The 17,519-nt window shown below is 40.2% G+C and overlaps 1 protein-coding gene across 4 annotated transcripts in view; it reads left to right on the forward strand.

Annotated features, from left to right (window-relative positions):
- Nucleotides 1-17,519, forward strand: part of RASGRF2 (Ras protein specific guanine nucleotide releasing factor 2) — a 139,807-nt gene that overhangs the window by 60,060 nt on the left and 62,228 nt on the right. For all 4 annotated transcript variants that reach the window (XR_010827478.1, XM_048054350.2, XM_048054348.2 and 1 more), the window contains exons 9-13: nt 954-1,072; nt 11,044-11,204; nt 12,235-12,301; nt 13,130-13,266; nt 15,262-15,344. Coding sequence is in view for 3 of the 4 variants with exons in the window: in XM_048054350.2 (XP_047910307.1) it covers nt 954-1,072; nt 11,044-11,204; nt 12,235-12,301; nt 13,130-13,266; nt 15,262-15,344 (567 nt within the window). In the remaining variant the exon portion in view is untranslated. The remainder of the gene's footprint in view (nt 1-953; nt 1,073-11,043; nt 11,205-12,234; nt 12,302-13,129; nt 13,267-15,261; nt 15,345-17,519) is intronic.

A 17,519-nucleotide genomic window follows, 5' to 3' on the forward strand; every position in this document is an offset into this window, starting at 1 on the left:
CAGTGTTTAGCAAGATCTTCCATGTTATGAGGCCATTTGAAGCACAGAAGAGCATCTCCTCTCCATTTAGTCAAACCATAGGATTTCTATGATTAGTGTTATATGTGCAATCAGATCAAACAGCTTTGACTCTGCTTCTTCTCATAAGTCGGAGTTCATTGCTGATCTAACAAATTCATCCCTGAGCATTCAGAATTGGAGGCTCAGGTTGACTGATCCTCCTCTTCTCATAAGGCAGGTAGTACAGACCATAAATATAAAACTTTGTGATTCATTTATTGTAGATTTGAGGGAATAGTAACTTTCAGATAGTGCAGTCAAGTCCCAGTTCAGGAACATCAAAACACCATCTAAGCTTCTGGGTTGAGTTCAGCCTTGGAAAAAACTGTACTTCTCTGTGTAAGGGGAGGATACCTATGAAAATAAGTGGAAGAAGTTTGGAGGTGAGCCATTGAAGCTGTGATTGTTGTAGGGAGCAATGAGGAAGTGAATGGTACATTCAAACGTAAGCTGAAGCAGAATAGAGTGAGAACCTAAAATCAAGGACAAAGACTCCAAAATGTGTTACATAACTAATACAAAGAACTAGAAAACATTTCCAGTTTTGTGGTAGACTATCTTATTACTGATCAAGAAGCACTCTTTAGGAGCCGTGAAGAGTTTTTAGCTTGGTGGCATCTGTCAGGTGTGTCCAGGAAAAGTCTAAAAACAACTCTGGCAAAATAGGTTCTACTGCTGAAAAAATGAAATGATTGCAACAATGATTTGAAAGGGGGAAAAAAAAAAAAAACTTTCTCAGGAATAATCATGTACTGCATGCATACGTCTGTTTTGTGGCAAAGGACATTAGGTACTTTCTGTGCATACACTGAAGAAATGCAAGTGAAAATAGACACAGCAGGTGCAAGATATATTTCAGGGAATTTAAAGTGCATTTTTATTGTGTCTGACAGGGTGATGCATGATGAAGTGAGTGACACAGAAAACATCCGGAAGAATCTAGCCATAGAAAGAACAATAGTAGAAGGCTGTGATATTTTACTAGATACTAGCCAAACTTTTATACGCCAAGGTAAGATATTCTCCTTTAAAGCTATCTATATAATCATGAAAAAAAAAGCTTGAAAACCAGCAGGATTCACATTGCCATCATTGGGCAGGTCACTGCACTAGGCACAGCTGACATACTTAAAGTTTAACAGTTCATGTAGGATAAGTCACAAAATGTTAACAACAGATGACAACTAATTTGGGGCTATAGCTGATCCCCACTTCTGTGCTGTAAAAGGCAGCACAGTAATGGTAAAGCATCCATGGAACGGTAATATACACACTGGCTGGACTGTGATCTTCAAAGGAATTATCTACAGCTCCACAGAGACCATGGCTGCCAATGACAGTGGATGCCAACATTTGGGAAAAAGTGCAAGAGAAGCAAGAATTTTTGGGCTTCAGTAGAAGTTCAGGATAGATATAAAAAGCAATGCTACAAGAAGAGGTCATGAAAAAAAGAGATGTCTTGTTCCTTCCATAACCATGTGTAAGAAATCAAGCAGAGAAGGCAGGAAACTGGCATGGCTGAGTAAGACCTATTGGTCAGACTGAGGTACACGAAGGAAATGCACAGCCAATGAAAGCAGGGACACAGGGCGTGGGAAGAGAACAGGGATGCCATCCAGATGTGCAGGGATGGGATAAGGAAAGCCAAGACACAGACGGAGCTGAGCTTGGCAAGGGATGCAAAAAAAAAAAAAAAACAAGAAGGGATTCTACAGGAACATTGGCCAAAAAAGAAAGTGCAAGGAGAGTGTTACCCCTCTGACAAAGGAGAAGGAAGACATGTTAGCATGTCTGCTAACAACAGACATGGTGAAGACTGAGGCACTCAGCATCTTCTCTGCCTCAGTCTTCACAGAATCACAGAATCTTCTAGGTTGGAAGAGACCTCCAAGATCACTGAGTCCAACCTCTGACCTAACACTAACAAGTCCTCCACTAAACCATATCACTAAGCTCTACATCTAAACGTCTTTTAAAGACCGCCAGGGATGGTGCCTGAACCACTTCCCTGGGCAGCCCATTCCAATGCCTAACAACCCTTTCAGTAAAGAAGTTCTTCCTAATATCCAACCTAAAACTCCCCTGGCGCAACTTTAGCCCATTCCCCCTCGTCCTGTCACCAGGCACTTGGTGACACCAGGAGAATAGACCAACCCCCACCTCACTACAGCCTCCTTTAAGGTACCTGTAGAGTGCGATAAGGTCGCCCCTGAGCCTCCTCTTTTCCAGACTAAACAACCCCAGCTCCCTCAGCCGTTCCTCGTAAGACTTGTGCTCCAGACCCCTCACCAGCTTCGTTGCCCGTCCCTGGACTCGCTTGAGCACCTCGATGTCCTTCTTGTAGCGAAGGGCCCAAAACTGAACACAGTACTCAAGATGTGGCCTCACCAGAGCTGAGTACAGGGGGACAATCACTTCCCTAGACCTGCTGGCTACACTGTTTCTTATACAAGCCAGGATGCTGTTGGCCTTCTTGGCCACCTGAGCACACTGCTGGCTCATATTCAGCTGCCTATCAACCAATACCCCCAGGTCCTTCTCTGCCAGGCAGCTTTCCAACCACTCATCTCCCAGCCTGTAGCTCTGCTTGGGGTTGTTGCGCCCCAGGTGCAGGACCCGGCACTTGGCCTTGTTGAACTTCATACAGTTGGCTTCAGCCCATTGGTCCAGCCTATCCAGATCCTCCTGTAGAGCCTTCCTACCCTCGAGCAGATCAACACATGCACCTAACTTGGTGTCGTCTGCAAACTTACTGAGGGTGCACTCGATCCCCTCATCCAGGTCATCAATAAAGACATTAAAGAGAACCGGCTCCAGTACTGAGCCCTGGGGGACTCCACTAGTGACTGGCCTACAACTGGATTTAACTCCATTCACCATGACTCTTTGGGCCCGGCTACCCAGCCAGTTTCTAATCCAACGAAGCGTACGCCAGTCCAAGCCACGAGCAGCCAGTTTCTTTAGGAGAATGCTGTGGGAAACAGTGTCAAAAGCCTTACTGAAGTCAAGGTAGACCACATCCACAGCCTTTCCCTCATCCACCAAGCGCGTCACTTTGTCATAGAAGGAGATCAGGTTTGTCAAGCAGGACCTGCCTTTCATAAATCCATGCTGACTGGGCATGATCGCCTGGTTGCCCTTCACTGACAGTCACACATCCCATGGCTCTCATTTCCCTGAACCTCTACACAGGGACTGGGGGAACTAAGTCCCTCCCACTGCAAGTGAAGGGCAGGTTCATGAGCACCTGATGAAACTGAAGAGGTATAAGTCTATGGGGCCCAATGCCATGCATCCCAGGGTCCTGAGGGAATTGGCTGATGGAGTTGCCAAGCCTCTCTCCACCATACTTGAAAACTCTTGGCAGTCAGGTGAAGTTCCCAATGACTGAAAAAAGGGAAACATCACTCCTGTTTTTAAAAAAGGTAGAAAGGAAGACCTGTGGAACTACAGGCTGGTGAGCCTCAACTCTGTGCCTGACAAGATCATGGAACAGATCCTCCTGGAAGCAATGTCAAGGCATATGCAAGATAAGGAGGTGATCCAAGACAGCCAGCATGGCTTCACCGAGGGCAAATCTTGCCTGACTGATCCGGTGGCCTTCTATGATGGAGTGGCTGCATTAATTGACAAGGGAAAATAGACTGATGTCATCTACCTGGTCTTCTGTAAGGCCTTTGACATGGTCCCACATGACATCCTGATCTCCAAATTGGAGAGGTATGGATTTGAAGGCTGGAGCATTCAGTGGATAAGGAATTGGCTTGAAGGCTGCACCCAGAGAGTGGTGGTCAATGTCTCTATGTCTAGGTGGAGTCCCTCAGGGCTTCTGTCTTGGGACCAGTGCTGTTTAGTGTCTTTATCAATGACATAGACAATGGGATTGAGTGCACCCTCAGCAAGTTGCAGACAACACCAAGCTGAGTGGTGCAGTTGATCCAACAGAAAGAAGGGATGCCATCCAAAGGGACCTGGAGAAGCTTGAGTATTGGGCCCACATGAACCTAATGAGGTTCAACAAGTCCAAGTGCAAGGTGCTGCACCTGGGTCAGGGAAATCCCAGCCATGAGTACAGACTGGGAGAAGCAGCCCTGCAGAGAAGGACTTGGGGGTTCTGGTGGATAAAAAGCTTGACATGAGTCAGCAGTGTGGGCTTGCAGCCCAGGATGTAGCCAACTGGATCCTGGGCTGCATAAACAGAGCTGTGACCAGCTGGTCAAGGGAGGCGATTCTCACCCTCTTCTCTGCCCTCGTGGGGCTTCACTTGTGGTGCTGTGTGTGGGGACCCCAGCACCAGGAAGGCGTGAGCCTGTTAGTTTGGGTCCAAAGGATGGCCGTGGAGGTGATCAGAGGGCTGGAGCACCTCTCCTATGAATAAAGTCTGAGAGAGCTGGGGCTGTTCAGCCTAAAAAAGAGAAGTCTCTGGGGAGACCTCATTGCAGCATTTCAATACTTAAAGGGAGCTTATAAAAAAGATGGAGAGCGTCTTTTTACATGGGCAGACAGTGATAGGACAAGGAGGAATAGCTATAAGCTAAAAAAAGGGGAGATACAGATTAGAGGTCAGGAGGAAGTTCTTTACTCAGAGGGCAATGAGGCACTGGCACAGGTTGCCGACAGAAGCTATGCATGTCCCGTCTCTGGAGGTGTTCAAGGTCAGATTGGATGGGGCCTTGGCCAACCTGATCTAGTGGGCGGCATCCCTGCCTATGACAGGGGATTGGAACTGGATGATCTTTAAGGTCCTTTCTAACCCAAGACATGCTATGATTGTATGATTCTGATGTAGAATTAATTCTAATAAAATGAAGTTAGCAAAAAGAGAGAGGAAATATTCCTCATTCTTTATTCTCAGTGGTTTTGGAAACTGTTCCCATTGAAGCTTAGGTATAGCAGATCAAGGGAGGTGATCCTTCCTCTCTACTCAGCATTGGCAAGGCTGGAGTATCTGGAGTACTGTATCCAGTTCTGGGCCCCCAAGTTCAGGAGAGATATGGGCATACTGGAGAAAGTCCAACAGAGGGTGACTGAGATGATGAAGTTACTGTAGAACCTGTCCTGTGAAGGGAAGCTGAGAGAACTGAGACTGTTCAGCCTGGAGAACAGGAGGCTCAGGGAAGCTCTTATCAATGTATATAAATACCAGAAGGGAGATTGCAATGGAGACGGAGCCATACCATTTTGAGTGGTGCCCTGGGATAGGACAAGAGGCAGCGGGCATAAACAGGAACACAAAAGCTTCTGTTTGAATGCTGGAAAGCACTGAATTACGTTGTGAGTGACTGTGCACTGGCACAGGCTGCCCAGAGAGGCTGTGGAGTCTCCTCGGAGATTTTTAAAAGCTGCCTGGACATGGGCCTGGAGAACCTGCTCTCAGTGGCCCTGCTTGAGCAGGGAGGTTGGACCAGATGAGCTCCAGTGGTCCCTTCTAACCTAAACCATTCTGTGATTCTGTGATAGCAGAGAATGAATTTCTTGTTATGTTTTACAAATTGTAACTTAAAATAAGTGTTAAATTTAACCAGGAACTGTAAACAGGTTGCAGTTCTTATCTGGAGGGGTTTACTTCAATCGTAGAGCAACAAACGTGAAAACTTCATAACTGAATCTTATGTTCCATTTATATACAAATTTACTTCTGGATCTTTTGTGACAACTTAGTAGATCTGTATACAGTAGCTACAACATTTTGACTAAGTACAATTTTTTTTGTATCTGAAAAGAATAACATTTAATGAAGGTTGGGGAATGTAATTTAGGTGTATCCCTTCATGAGATCTTCTCTAGCTAGCATCAGCAGAATATCTGATATTTAAGTAGAGCCATATGCATAGCTAGTTGTTTAATAGTTTTAGTATACATTTTGAAATCCTTTCTGTAGTGTTTCTTTAGTTATGTGGCCAAACTGTGAAGCATTCTATAATAACTACCAAGATAGTTTGTACAATGTCCACTTGTAACTTACTGGATCGTTCCTTAAATTTACATATTTATTATAATGGAGGTATTTAAAGGGTTATGAACGTAGCTTCGAGAAAAATATAAATCTGTTACAGTGCGTCCACTTCCAGAAAATTATAGGGTTGTGATTTGCCTTGGCTGACTTGTACCATGCAATTTACTTAAACTGAATAACTTTTTATTCTGTGTACCTAGTATTTCTTCAGTAAAAAAAATATTAATTTTTCTGTGGGAATCAGTCTGTAAAGGTTACTGTTAGAGTGTACTGTGTGACCCAGGTCAAACTCATGGCTTAAGTAAACCAATTTCAGATTCATTTCGGGGATACAGACAAGGACAGTGTATAACTGGATGTGAGCCAGCAGTGTGTGCTTGCAGCCCAGAAAGCCAACGGCATCCTGGGCTGCATCAAAACAGGTATGACCAGTAGGTCGAGGGAGGTGATTGTGCCCTTCCACTCTGCCCTTGTGAGGCCCCACCTGGAATACTGCATTCAGGTTTGGGGCCCCCAGCTCAAGAAAGATGTGGGTCTGTTAGAACGAGTCCAGAGGAGGGCTACAAAGATGAGCAGAGGGCTGGAGCACCTCTCTTGCGGAGAAAGTCTGCGAGAGCTGGGCATGTTCAGCTTGGAGAAGAGACGGCTCTGGCAGACCTCATTGCAGCCTTTCAGTACTTAAACAGATCTTATTAAAAAGGATGGAGAAGGACTCTTTACTCGGGTAATGACAAGACAAGAGGGAATGGTCTTAAACTAAAAGAGGATAGATTTAGATTAGGCATTAGGAGGAAATTCTTCGCTGTAAGGGTAGTGAGGCACTGGAACAGGTAGCCAAGAGAAGTTGAGGATGCCCCATCCCTGGAGGTGTTCAAGGCCGGGCTGGAAGGGGCCTTGGCCAACCTGATCTAGTGGGTGGCATCCCTGCCTATGGCAGGAGGGCTTGGAACAAGATGATCTTTAAGGTCCCTTCCAACCTGAGCCATTCAATAATTCTGTGATTCTATGGTAAGCCTATATGTTATTGAATCATAGAATATCCTGACTTGGAAGGGACCCACAAGGATCATCAAGTCCAACCCCTGCCTCCACACAGTTCTACCTAAAAATAAGATCATCTATCTGAGAGCGTTGTCCAAATGCTTCTTGAACTCCTGCAGGCTCAGTGCTGTGACCACTGCCCTGGGAAGCCTGTCCCAGTGGCTGACCACCCTCTGGGTGCAGAACCTTTCCCAAACACCCAGCCTGACCCTCCCCTGTCCCAGCTCCATGCCGTTTCCTCGGGTCCTGTCGCTGTCCCCAGGGAGCAGAGCTCAGCGCCTGCCCCTCCGCTCCCCTCGTGAGGGAGCTGCAGGCCGCCATGAGGCCTCCCCTCGGCCTGCTCTGCTCTGGGCTGAACAAACCAGGTGACTTAGCAGCTCCTCATGTGTCTTCCCCTCTAGACCCTTCACCATTTTTGTTGCCCTATGTTGCCTCTACAGTGGAAGGGATCTATTGATAATAAATACATATAAGATGTTTAAGCAGGAAAAACACACCCTTCCCTTATGTGACACCATTGGGATTGCTCTGTGTTAACACAAGGCTGGGGGTGTCTCTACACACACGGTGGCCAGTTGCTGCCGAGCTGGACGGGGTTTGCACAGTTGTCCCCAGCGTGCCAGACCCATGGCTCTTCCAGCTAGCACCACCCGCTGCTTCAACAGCTGCTGCGGGTTTCTGGGGCCCCAGGGGACAGCAGCATGGGGCCTTGAGTGGCTGAAGGGCTGGTGGGACCAGGAGGCTGCATGCCTGGGGGTACGAAGTGCCTGGGGCACCCAAGGCCTTACTCTTTGCCTCCATGTGGCTGGCAGGGAGCTGTGGCTGGCCAGATCTCCCCCATGGGGGTGTGTGCCACTGATGTGCTCAAAGCCAGGGTTCATCCATGGAGCTTCAAGCTCTGCAAGTGCAAGTCCAAAATGCTGCCTAGGAGCAAACCAGCGGCAGCCGGACATCTGTGTGCAGGACCAAACAGGCGATGCAGCATGGCAGCCCGGCTGCTGCGCTGCATCTTTGGGTGTTATTTTAAGAATGGCTGTATCAAAGTTTATCTTTTAAAATACCTAATGCATGTGATACTATGTAAATGAAGAAATCTGTTTTGAGCTAATGAAGTAATACCAAGCCCATTTGCCTTTCACATCTGACTGTAGGGTAACTTTGAGAGTAATGTCAATCTCCTCTCATTTCAATTAGGCTTGTATTCTTTCTCTTCACGAGTATAGACTGGTACAGGAAATATCTTTCTGGCACAGAAAGTATCCTTGCCTTTATTCAGGCTTTTCCTATGAAGGTCCATTTCAGCTTTGCCATATTGTATCTATGTTACATACTTTATTTTTCTAAGAGTTTGATTCTGTGAAGAATGTTGAGACCATAGGAATTCTCTCTGGCATTGCTTTGCAATGTATATTTCGGAATCCCCTTCAGGTTTCTTGGGGTCTCCTTTTCTTTCTCTCATATTTAGATACAGACTTTATTGTCAGGCACTCTGTAAGTCAAGGTACACCATTAAGGAATATCATCTTTAAGAGTCTAAAGTTAAAACAGCAGCCTGAATCTGTAACACAACATTGTCTGACACCTGGAAAGCTGTCATCTGGTGGTCCTTCAGAGGCCACCAAATACTGTCTGATCTTCCTTTCCTCAGCTGCACTGAATTTACCCCTCCTGACAAATATATCACAATTAAAAAGTCATGCAATAGGTGAGGTTGGAAGGGATTTCTGGAAATAGTCCAGTCCAATCCCACCTGCTTAAAGCAGCATCAACTGGAGCAGGTTGCTCAGTACTATATCCAGTTGAGTTTTGATTGTTTCCAAGAATGGGGACTCCACAGCCTCTTTGAGTGAGCAACCTGTTCCACTGTTTGACCACCCTCATGGTGAAATAAAAAAGCATCCCAAGTGGAGAAAGCCAAACTGAATTTGTAAACCACTCGATACAATGTAGTTTCTTTTTTTTCCCCTTTTTTATTTTTAAATACAACCCTTTGTACTTGTTGGATTGAACATGGGCTATTACAACTATTCTGGCAGTATTGAAGTGTGAGTACTAAATGTGCTTAGGTCTGTAGCTGGATAAAAATTCCTCAGATTACACCAATTGTCCAAATCGTATACTATTAATGAACATTCCAAAATTATCTTCACTCAGTTATTGCAGCTGTACACTGGCCAATCATGACTTTTTTTTTTTTTTTTTTCCTTAAGAGGAAATCTGTAATAGAAGCCATGTCAGGCAAATCGTTTTCATTAATCACAGGAGCTTCACAGGAATGCACATGGTCCTTGTTAGATGTGAGCCATACAGAAATCTCTTTCTCTCTGTGAAAGTTAAGTTCAGTATCAAGGAGAGATAATGTAATCTCTCTCTGCTGCATTTAAAAACTGCAGTTTCTTTTGATTTACCTTAAACAGTAGTATTTCACGTCCATACAGGTACACCATTTAACCTTCATCCCATTTTAGCAGAACAGAATATGGTATTCCTAAAAGCATTCTAAATAAAAATAAAAATAAACAACAACAACAACAACAAATCAAGTTCCAAGGGTATATGTGTATGTGTATTATATTTACAACATTTTTCTAAGGAGCAGCATAGGAAGAAAAGAACAAGTACAATGTTGTTGCCAAAATGTATAGGGGGGATTTCAGGAGAAAATTACACTAAGAATTTTGGGATGCGAAGTTGCTTGTGAATTGTTTTGTACATACTACTGGCCTTGCACTAGGAGCTGGGGTCAACCAATGTCACAGAGAAGTCACAGCTCCAACACATGGGACTGATCTCCTTGCTATCTTTTACAGTAGAGATAAATATACTTTTTTGTCCAAGAGAATTGTACAACAAATAGTAAGTTTGTGGGTTTTTTTGGTTAGAATTCAGGTGAACCTCAAAACTGTTGAATACCTTTGCAAATTTCTGGCGTAAATCTTCACTGTTTTGTTGCAGTGACACAAATCATGGTGTACTCATTTAATTTAAAAGTGAAATGGCTGTCAAAATCTACTATAATGTTATAAGTTTACCAGTATATATTTTGCTATGCCAGATGATATGTTTCAAATATATTAATAACTTAACACTAATTAGATACATATGGGGAACTAAATGCAGAAAAATGTGATGTAGAGAAACAGTAGCTTTTTCAGAGGGTTGTCATCATTTCTGCATAAGTTTAAGATCATGTATGCGAACTTCAAATTGCACTTTGCTATCAAAATTGATTCCACATTCAAAACCAGAAGTAATAACACATGGTGATATCAATACGCAAATGTTGCTCAGATAGTGTTTTTGAGGCATGAAACTGTATAGAAGTCTAGTTTTCCCCAGTCTTGAATTCTGCACAGCACAAATTCAGACCTACATAATGAGATTCAGTTTAGTTCTGAAGTTTTAGATGAGCTGTGTAGCACCGAAATTTACACAACGTAAGGTACGAAGATAAGAAGAAACCTGCTTCATTACCATCTCTTTTGCACAGAGGAACACACAGAAAACTGTTTTCCTTCAAAACATTCTCTTTTCATTCTCTGTCTCTTTAGCTTGAAAGTAACATACCTTTTGCAAGGCCAGCAGCTGCCAATAGTGGAGTTGTTGTTCAGCTTTTTTTTCTGAACAATGTACTATTAATATCTTAAAGATGCATAAAAATTTGTCCAAGATCTGGTCCAGGCATGTACATAAGTATAGGTCTAGACTGTGCTTGCTTGATTCTAAGCATGTTGTAAAGGCAAACTTTTTTCTCTCCATAAAAAAGTGCAAAACTGTTATCCTGAACTTACCCTAAAAAACAAAGTGAGCTGGTATAAAAAATATGAATGACTTGTGTTTAAAACAGATATTGATGTGTATTAGTACTTAATAAAATGAAAAGTTGCGTGATTTAATGTCATAGTGTTTGATGGATTAACACTACACACACTGCCTACTAAATATTATTATTGTTACAGTATGTTTTTCATTTTGATTATTATTAGGTTCCCTTATTCAAGTCCCTTCAGTTGAGAGGGGAAAACTTAGTAAAGTTCGTCTGGGATCATTATCTTTGAAAAAAGAAGGAGAAAGGCAGTGCTTCTTATTTACAAAGCATTTTTTAATTTGTACAAGAAGTTCAGGAGGAAAACTGCATCTGCTCAAGGTACAGATTCTACATTATGACTCAGCTTATGAAATGAAAACACAGCTTCAGTGAAATTTCAATATTTTATGGCTTTAACCTGAGATTTTGTGTTATCATGAAAAGAAGTGAGACGATGTAAAGTAATTGATTGCTCTGTCTTCTTCCTGCAAATAATAGAATTCAGCCAAAGTTCTTAATAACAAAATATTACACTTTTTTTTTCTTTTTTTTTTTTTCCAGAACTATGTAATCCTAATAAGCTGGGAGCTAGAAACAGGGCATAGTGTGTACCTCTGTATAAGCTATCACTGACTGCGAGTCAGTTTTCAGTACATATCAACCAGTACAACCCCATGGATTTATCAAGGAATAATTTCCAGAGCTCTTAATAAAATTAATTTTAAAAGTCAGTTCTGTTTTCCCAAACAGCGTATTTTCTCAAACCAAATGTTCTTCTAAGAACATTCTAGTTATATTAGTTGAGAATCAGGCCTTCTTGGGTTGGCTTGTGAATAAAGAAGAATAAGTAGTTTACAGAGTGGTTTATGTTGAACAGAATTTCAAGTTGACAAAGATATTATTTCTGAGATATTATTAAGACTGCTTAGAGAGTCACTTTCATTACTTTTTGTATGCTTTCTCACTTTGTACTCTTTAAGTAATTAATGTATTTTGCAAAGTAAATTAAGTGTAACTGAACTGAAAGTATTAATTTGATATAAATTCAGAAAAAGATGATGAAATTCTAACCTTTTTGAATCTTGTGAACAAGCCTTTATGTGAGATAAGTTATATATTGTAGTAAAAAGGAAAGAAATTTTGCACGTTTAATTGTAGTATTGATTTGTTTGCTTAAGAAAAATATTATGTTTAATCTAGGTGGTTTTGGTTCTTGAGGAAAAATGTGCATCTAGAAACTGATACACCTTCATAAGAGCTCTGAGTAATGTAAAAACATACGATAAGGTATATCAATGTTTAAAAATATCTGTAATGGCAAATAGGATCAAATGTCTACATTTATGAAAAACGTGATTTGTTTTCACAGACAGGAGGTGTTCTGTCTTTAATAGAGTGCACACTGGTTGAGGAGACAGATGCAACTGATGATGACTGTAAGTTACATTCAGATGTTTGTTGTAATTACAGTTCTAAGAATTTTCTTAAAATTGTTACCCTTTGTTTATTTTTCATAAAAACAAATTGATAAGTTCTCCCTGTTCATGAAACCAGAGAAATAAATCAGTTAACTGATTGTGTAGAATAGATGTTTTCATAATGGACATGCTAAGGGTTTGTTTTGCTTTGTTTGTTCCTGCTGTTGACATCCCACATAAGATTTTCATGTACATTGGCTGAAGGAATGTGACAAATTATTTGCTGACTTTTGTATACAAGTTCACCCCGAGGATCTTGGAAAGAAAGAAAAATGTCTTGAAAGATGAAACAGATAATTGAGTTTCTTAAATACATGGGAGCTAAGTGAGTTGGCAGAATTAGTGGAAAGTTTCTGTCTTGGACTCCATACAGCTCTTGACTACAACCTTCTTCAAATGAAATAACAAAACACGTTCCCAAGCTGATTTTACTGTTACTCAGTTTGGCTTCCATGCTGGAGTTTTAGGCAGGAATTGCACTTGAATTGTGAAAGTAGTTTTGTTAATTTCAGCATATTTGTATCAACAAAGAAGTGTTAGGACTCTAGCCTTATTTGGCATTTTAAAATGTAACTTACAGCAACTTTCACTATTGCATGTTTGTAGCTTATTTTTTATTTGGTGTATGTGGAAAAACAAAATCACTGTCTTGGATCACCAGTTGGATTTGCTCTTTGTCAGAGAAATGCTTTAAAGTAACTTCCACTGTAAGTGGAAACATGATTTCTTTGTTCTGTGGTTTGAAATCTAACATTTTGACTTTTTTAAACTCTTCTCACTGTAAAGCAAAAAGTTCTGGACAGGTGTTTGGACACCTTGATTTCAAGCTTGTAGTTGAACCTACGGATGCTCCTTCTTTTACTGTTGTCCTCTTAGCCCCTTCACGTCAGGAGAAAGCTGCATGGACAAGTGATATAAGTCAGGTAGCTTACTACATTCTTTATGTTGTTTGTTACGAGATCTTATTTTATTCTGTGTTTCTGAGAACTAATCCAAGAGTGAGCTGATGATTTCTTGAGGGCTGATTGACTGTAAAATATATGACAATACTTTAGTGTTACCTGTTTTCCCCAAAATCTTGTCTTTTCATTTGAGTCATCAGTGAAATATGTGTGTCTATGGGAAGTGAAAAGCTCCACAACCGACTTGACAGCTACATGCCTGCAAAGCTTGGAACTGGCATAATAAGGTAGAGGTAAATATAACTAGCTGCATACAGCTGAGAGAGCAAAGAGTGAAGGGGTTAGTCCGATAGCCAGGGAATAACCATAAGAAACTTTTCTTCTCTTGTTCCATCTTTGAGGAAAGTCTCTTCCAGCTATTGAGGACAGGAATTCTGGAGAGGATTGGGGTCAACTATTAAGAGAATCTTGTAAGTAAAAGCCTAAGAAAGCTGAGACCAGTTAGCATTGTGAGAGTGAAAGAGCTTGACCTCCAGCCTTACAAAAGAAGGGAAGCAAGAGATGCTGAAGGGATAAGCATCACCTTAAAAGAAAAAAGTAGTAAGGACTCAAGACCCTGTGCAAACACCACAGGCATTTTGAAGGGGGAACTGGTACTACTGAACCACTAAACAATTGAGACCACGGGCCTCTTGAAAACAATATCATGTTTCTGACTGAGCCCATTACCAGCAGAAACCATGTCATAAAAAATTACTGAATCAGCTGCCCAGAAGCACTTTTTTCTATTTGTCTTGGTGACAGCCCTCAAGGAGAACGTAGGAACTACACTAACAAAAACGGGCATATACAAAGCATTTTTTTGATTAAGGTGTGTTCTCCCAACAATGTTTGCAAATGAAAGTGTATACATGTAGTTGCAGTTCATCCACAGAATGTGTCTTGGTTTCCAGAGATCTGCATATCTTATTAAATTACATATGTATATGGCATCTAAGTCTTATTTGATGGTATGTTCTTAGTGAGCTTGCTTGAATTTATATTCCTTTCATTCAAACCATAGGCTTCTTATGAAAAGTGCACATTTTTTTTGTTGATTTGACCCTAGATCCCTGTTGCACTAATAACTTAGCTAGAAAGATAGTATCTGTGTAATATAGTATAGTCCTGTAGTATTATGTATATTTGTTACAGACCATAAAAGCCTCATCTGCCATTGGACTGTCTGATCACTGCCAAGATCAAAGACTGTGGTGTTAACTACATCAAAGTACAAACCAGCAGAAAGTGCTGCTCAAATGGCTTTGAGCTGTACTTACGCACCACCAGCACTGAGCTGCTTTGAGGACTGACTAACAGATTAAGCACCCCTAACTTCTGAACTTCTATTTGACACAGGAGAGCCTATAATTTCAAAGCAGTGCGTTCTGTGGACATACCCCAGCAGTGTTCTTCCAGATCCTAATACCTAGCCCAAAACCCTTATACAAGATTTTGCAACGGACTCCTCTGACAGCAGCTTCATATCTGTATTTAAGAATAATAGCACTGTTTGATTTTTTATTATTATTATTTTTTTTTACAATAGAAGTGTGTTTTTAGAAACTATTTGTATCTCTCTTTATGTATAAAGTATTCTAACTTATTTCCAGTACTGATTTTTCAAGAGATGCTGGAGGTATTTAATTTTGTTCAGTTTCAAAGGAACTTTATGGCTATTTAATTTCCAACTCAAAATACCTAATCATGTGTGAAAGAGATTCTGAGCTGACTTCTGTGAGTGTGCTGGTAAAGATGCATGGACTTGCAGTTGTGCAAGTCAAAGGAAAAAGACTAGAGAATCATGTCCACTGTAATTCCTCCATCACTGCTTTTCTTTTATGAAAATACTTTTTACCAGTCAGTTCAGGCCCTATGAAAGCTATGTTGTAGGCTTACAGTGATCCTAACAGTGTGGAAGTAAGTCCTCTTAAAGTGTGTTTTGATGCTAACAGTTTTCAATATTTATTTTCACAGTGCATTGATAACATACGGTGCAATGGTTTAATGACCATAGTATTTGAAGAAAATTCTAAAGTCACAGTGCCACATATGATAAAGTAAGTGCAGCATTCTTTTCCCAGTAAACAAAATAGCCCTTTTGATTTTTAATAGAAGTTTTATCAAAAGAAAATGTGTTTTTGCAAAATGAAGCTTTTTATTTTGGTTTGGCTTCTTTCTTTCTTTCTTTCTTTCTTTCTCTTTCTCTTTCTTTCTTTCTTTCTTTCTTTCTTTTTTCTTTCTTTCTTTCTTTTTCTTTCTTTTTCTTTCTTTCTCTTTCTTTCTTTCTTTCTCTTTCTCTTTCTTTCTTTCTTTCTTTCTTTCTTTCTTTCTTTTTCTTTCTTTTTCTTCTTTCTTTTTTTCTTTCTCTCTTTCTCTCTTTCTCTCTTTCTTTCTTTCTTTCTTTCTTTCCCTCCCTCCCTCCCTCCCTTCTTTCTTTTTCTTTTTCTTTTTCTCTTTTTCTCTTTCTTTCTTTCCTTCCCTCCTTCCCTCCTTCCTTCCTTCCTTTCCTCCTTTCTTTCCTTTCTTTCTCGCTTTCTCGCTTTCTCTCTCTCTCTTTTTCTCTCTCTCTCTCTTTCTCTCTTTCTCTCTTTTCTTTCTTTCTTTCTTTCTTTCTTTCTTTCTTTCTTTCTTTCTTTCTTTCTTTCTTTCTTTCTTTCTTTCTTTCTTTCTTTCTTTCTTTCTTTTTCTTTCTTCCTTCCTTCCTTCCTTCCTTCCTTCCTTTCTTCCTTTCTTCCTTCCTTTCTTTTTCTTTCTTCCTTTCTTTCTTCTTCTTTCTTTCTTCCTTTCTTCCTTTCTTCCTTTCTTCCTTTCTTCCTTTCTTCCTTTCTTTTTCTTTCTTTCCCTCCCTCCCTCCCTCCCTCCCTTCCTTCTTTTCCTTTCTTTCTCGCTTTCTCGCTTTGTCTCTCACTTTCTCGCTTTCTCTCTCGCTTTCTCGCTTTCTTGCTTTCTCTCTCTCTCTCTCTTTCTCACTTTCTCTCTTTCTCTCTCTCTTTGTCTCTCTCTTTCTTTCTCCCTCTGTCTTTCTTTCTCTCTTTCTTTTTCCCATTTTTGTTGAATGGAATTAATTCTATATCCAACATGTATCTTTTCAATCTGTTTCTTGAAGGGGCAGGAATAACTCCAAATGCTAAAGTCTCAATTCACAGTGTTGGACAGTATAGGATCACAGCTCAGATTTTTCTCTTCTTTGTGAAATTGCATTCAGTTATGCTTCAGATGAGTAATTCAATTCTCTATTAGATTTTTGTCTCCTGTCTACAACTCATAATCTTATTAAATATATTTTAAAATTTCTGCACAATTTAGGTTGAGTGCAGACAAGTATCCTTTTCGAAAGTATTCTACTTTACTAGCCAAATTTTTTCTTTTCCTTTTCTTATATCTGAGAAAAAAAAATCTCTTGCCATTTGAACTGATCACATCAAAGTAACAATCATTATTCATACACTTGCTTCCTTCACTCTTGCATTCTTTCAATTGTTTGTTTTTTCCAGAAGAGTCATTTTTGTTCATAAGCAATATTTCAGATTCCAACTTTCTAACATAATTTTACCTTTGGGGTTTTCTACAGTTTTGTATTTACATCAGTTTTACCTACCAATATCAAATATAAATGTTAAGGAATAGAATGTACCCATCTGAATACAGTGCTAGAGCACATACCTTTAATCACTGGAAAGAAGACATTTTATTGTCTTCATTTTAATTCCAGGAATTCTCCAGTCTTTAAACACTTCTGTTACCTACTGAATGTTAACATTAATATCTATTTTTCAAATAGTAGAAATATAAGAAATAAAATATAAGAAATATAAAAATATAAATAAATAAATAAATCTTATAAAATATAAGAAATATAAGAAATAAAAGAAAAAAGTCAAGAAAAAAAATCTTAATTCTAAAAAAACATACAGAATCTTAACAACATACACAGATTTGTTCTTCCCTTTATGAGATTTTAATCATTGGTTTGATTTTTAGCGTTCATTGGCCTTTAAAGTATGATAGTAAATAATGTCTTTGGATGAATATATTTAGATGAAATTAAAAAAAAATCCACTTTTCTGAGGATCCAACTTAAGAAAGAAGAATTGTATTTTATGTAATGCAATGGAGAAGTGTTCAGAATACTTTGATGATGTAAGAAAAACTTACCTTTGCTCCTGAAAACACAAAACAGTATAGAAATATGCTATACTTAGCATCCAACCTGTTTTTCTGTAGACTAAAGC

Source organism: Anser cygnoides, chromosome Z (genome assembly GCF_040182565.1).
Source record: "Anser cygnoides isolate HZ-2024a breed goose chromosome Z, Taihu_goose_T2T_genome, whole genome shotgun sequence".
NCBI classification, from domain to species: domain Eukaryota; kingdom Metazoa; phylum Chordata; class Aves; order Anseriformes; family Anatidae; genus Anser; species Anser cygnoides.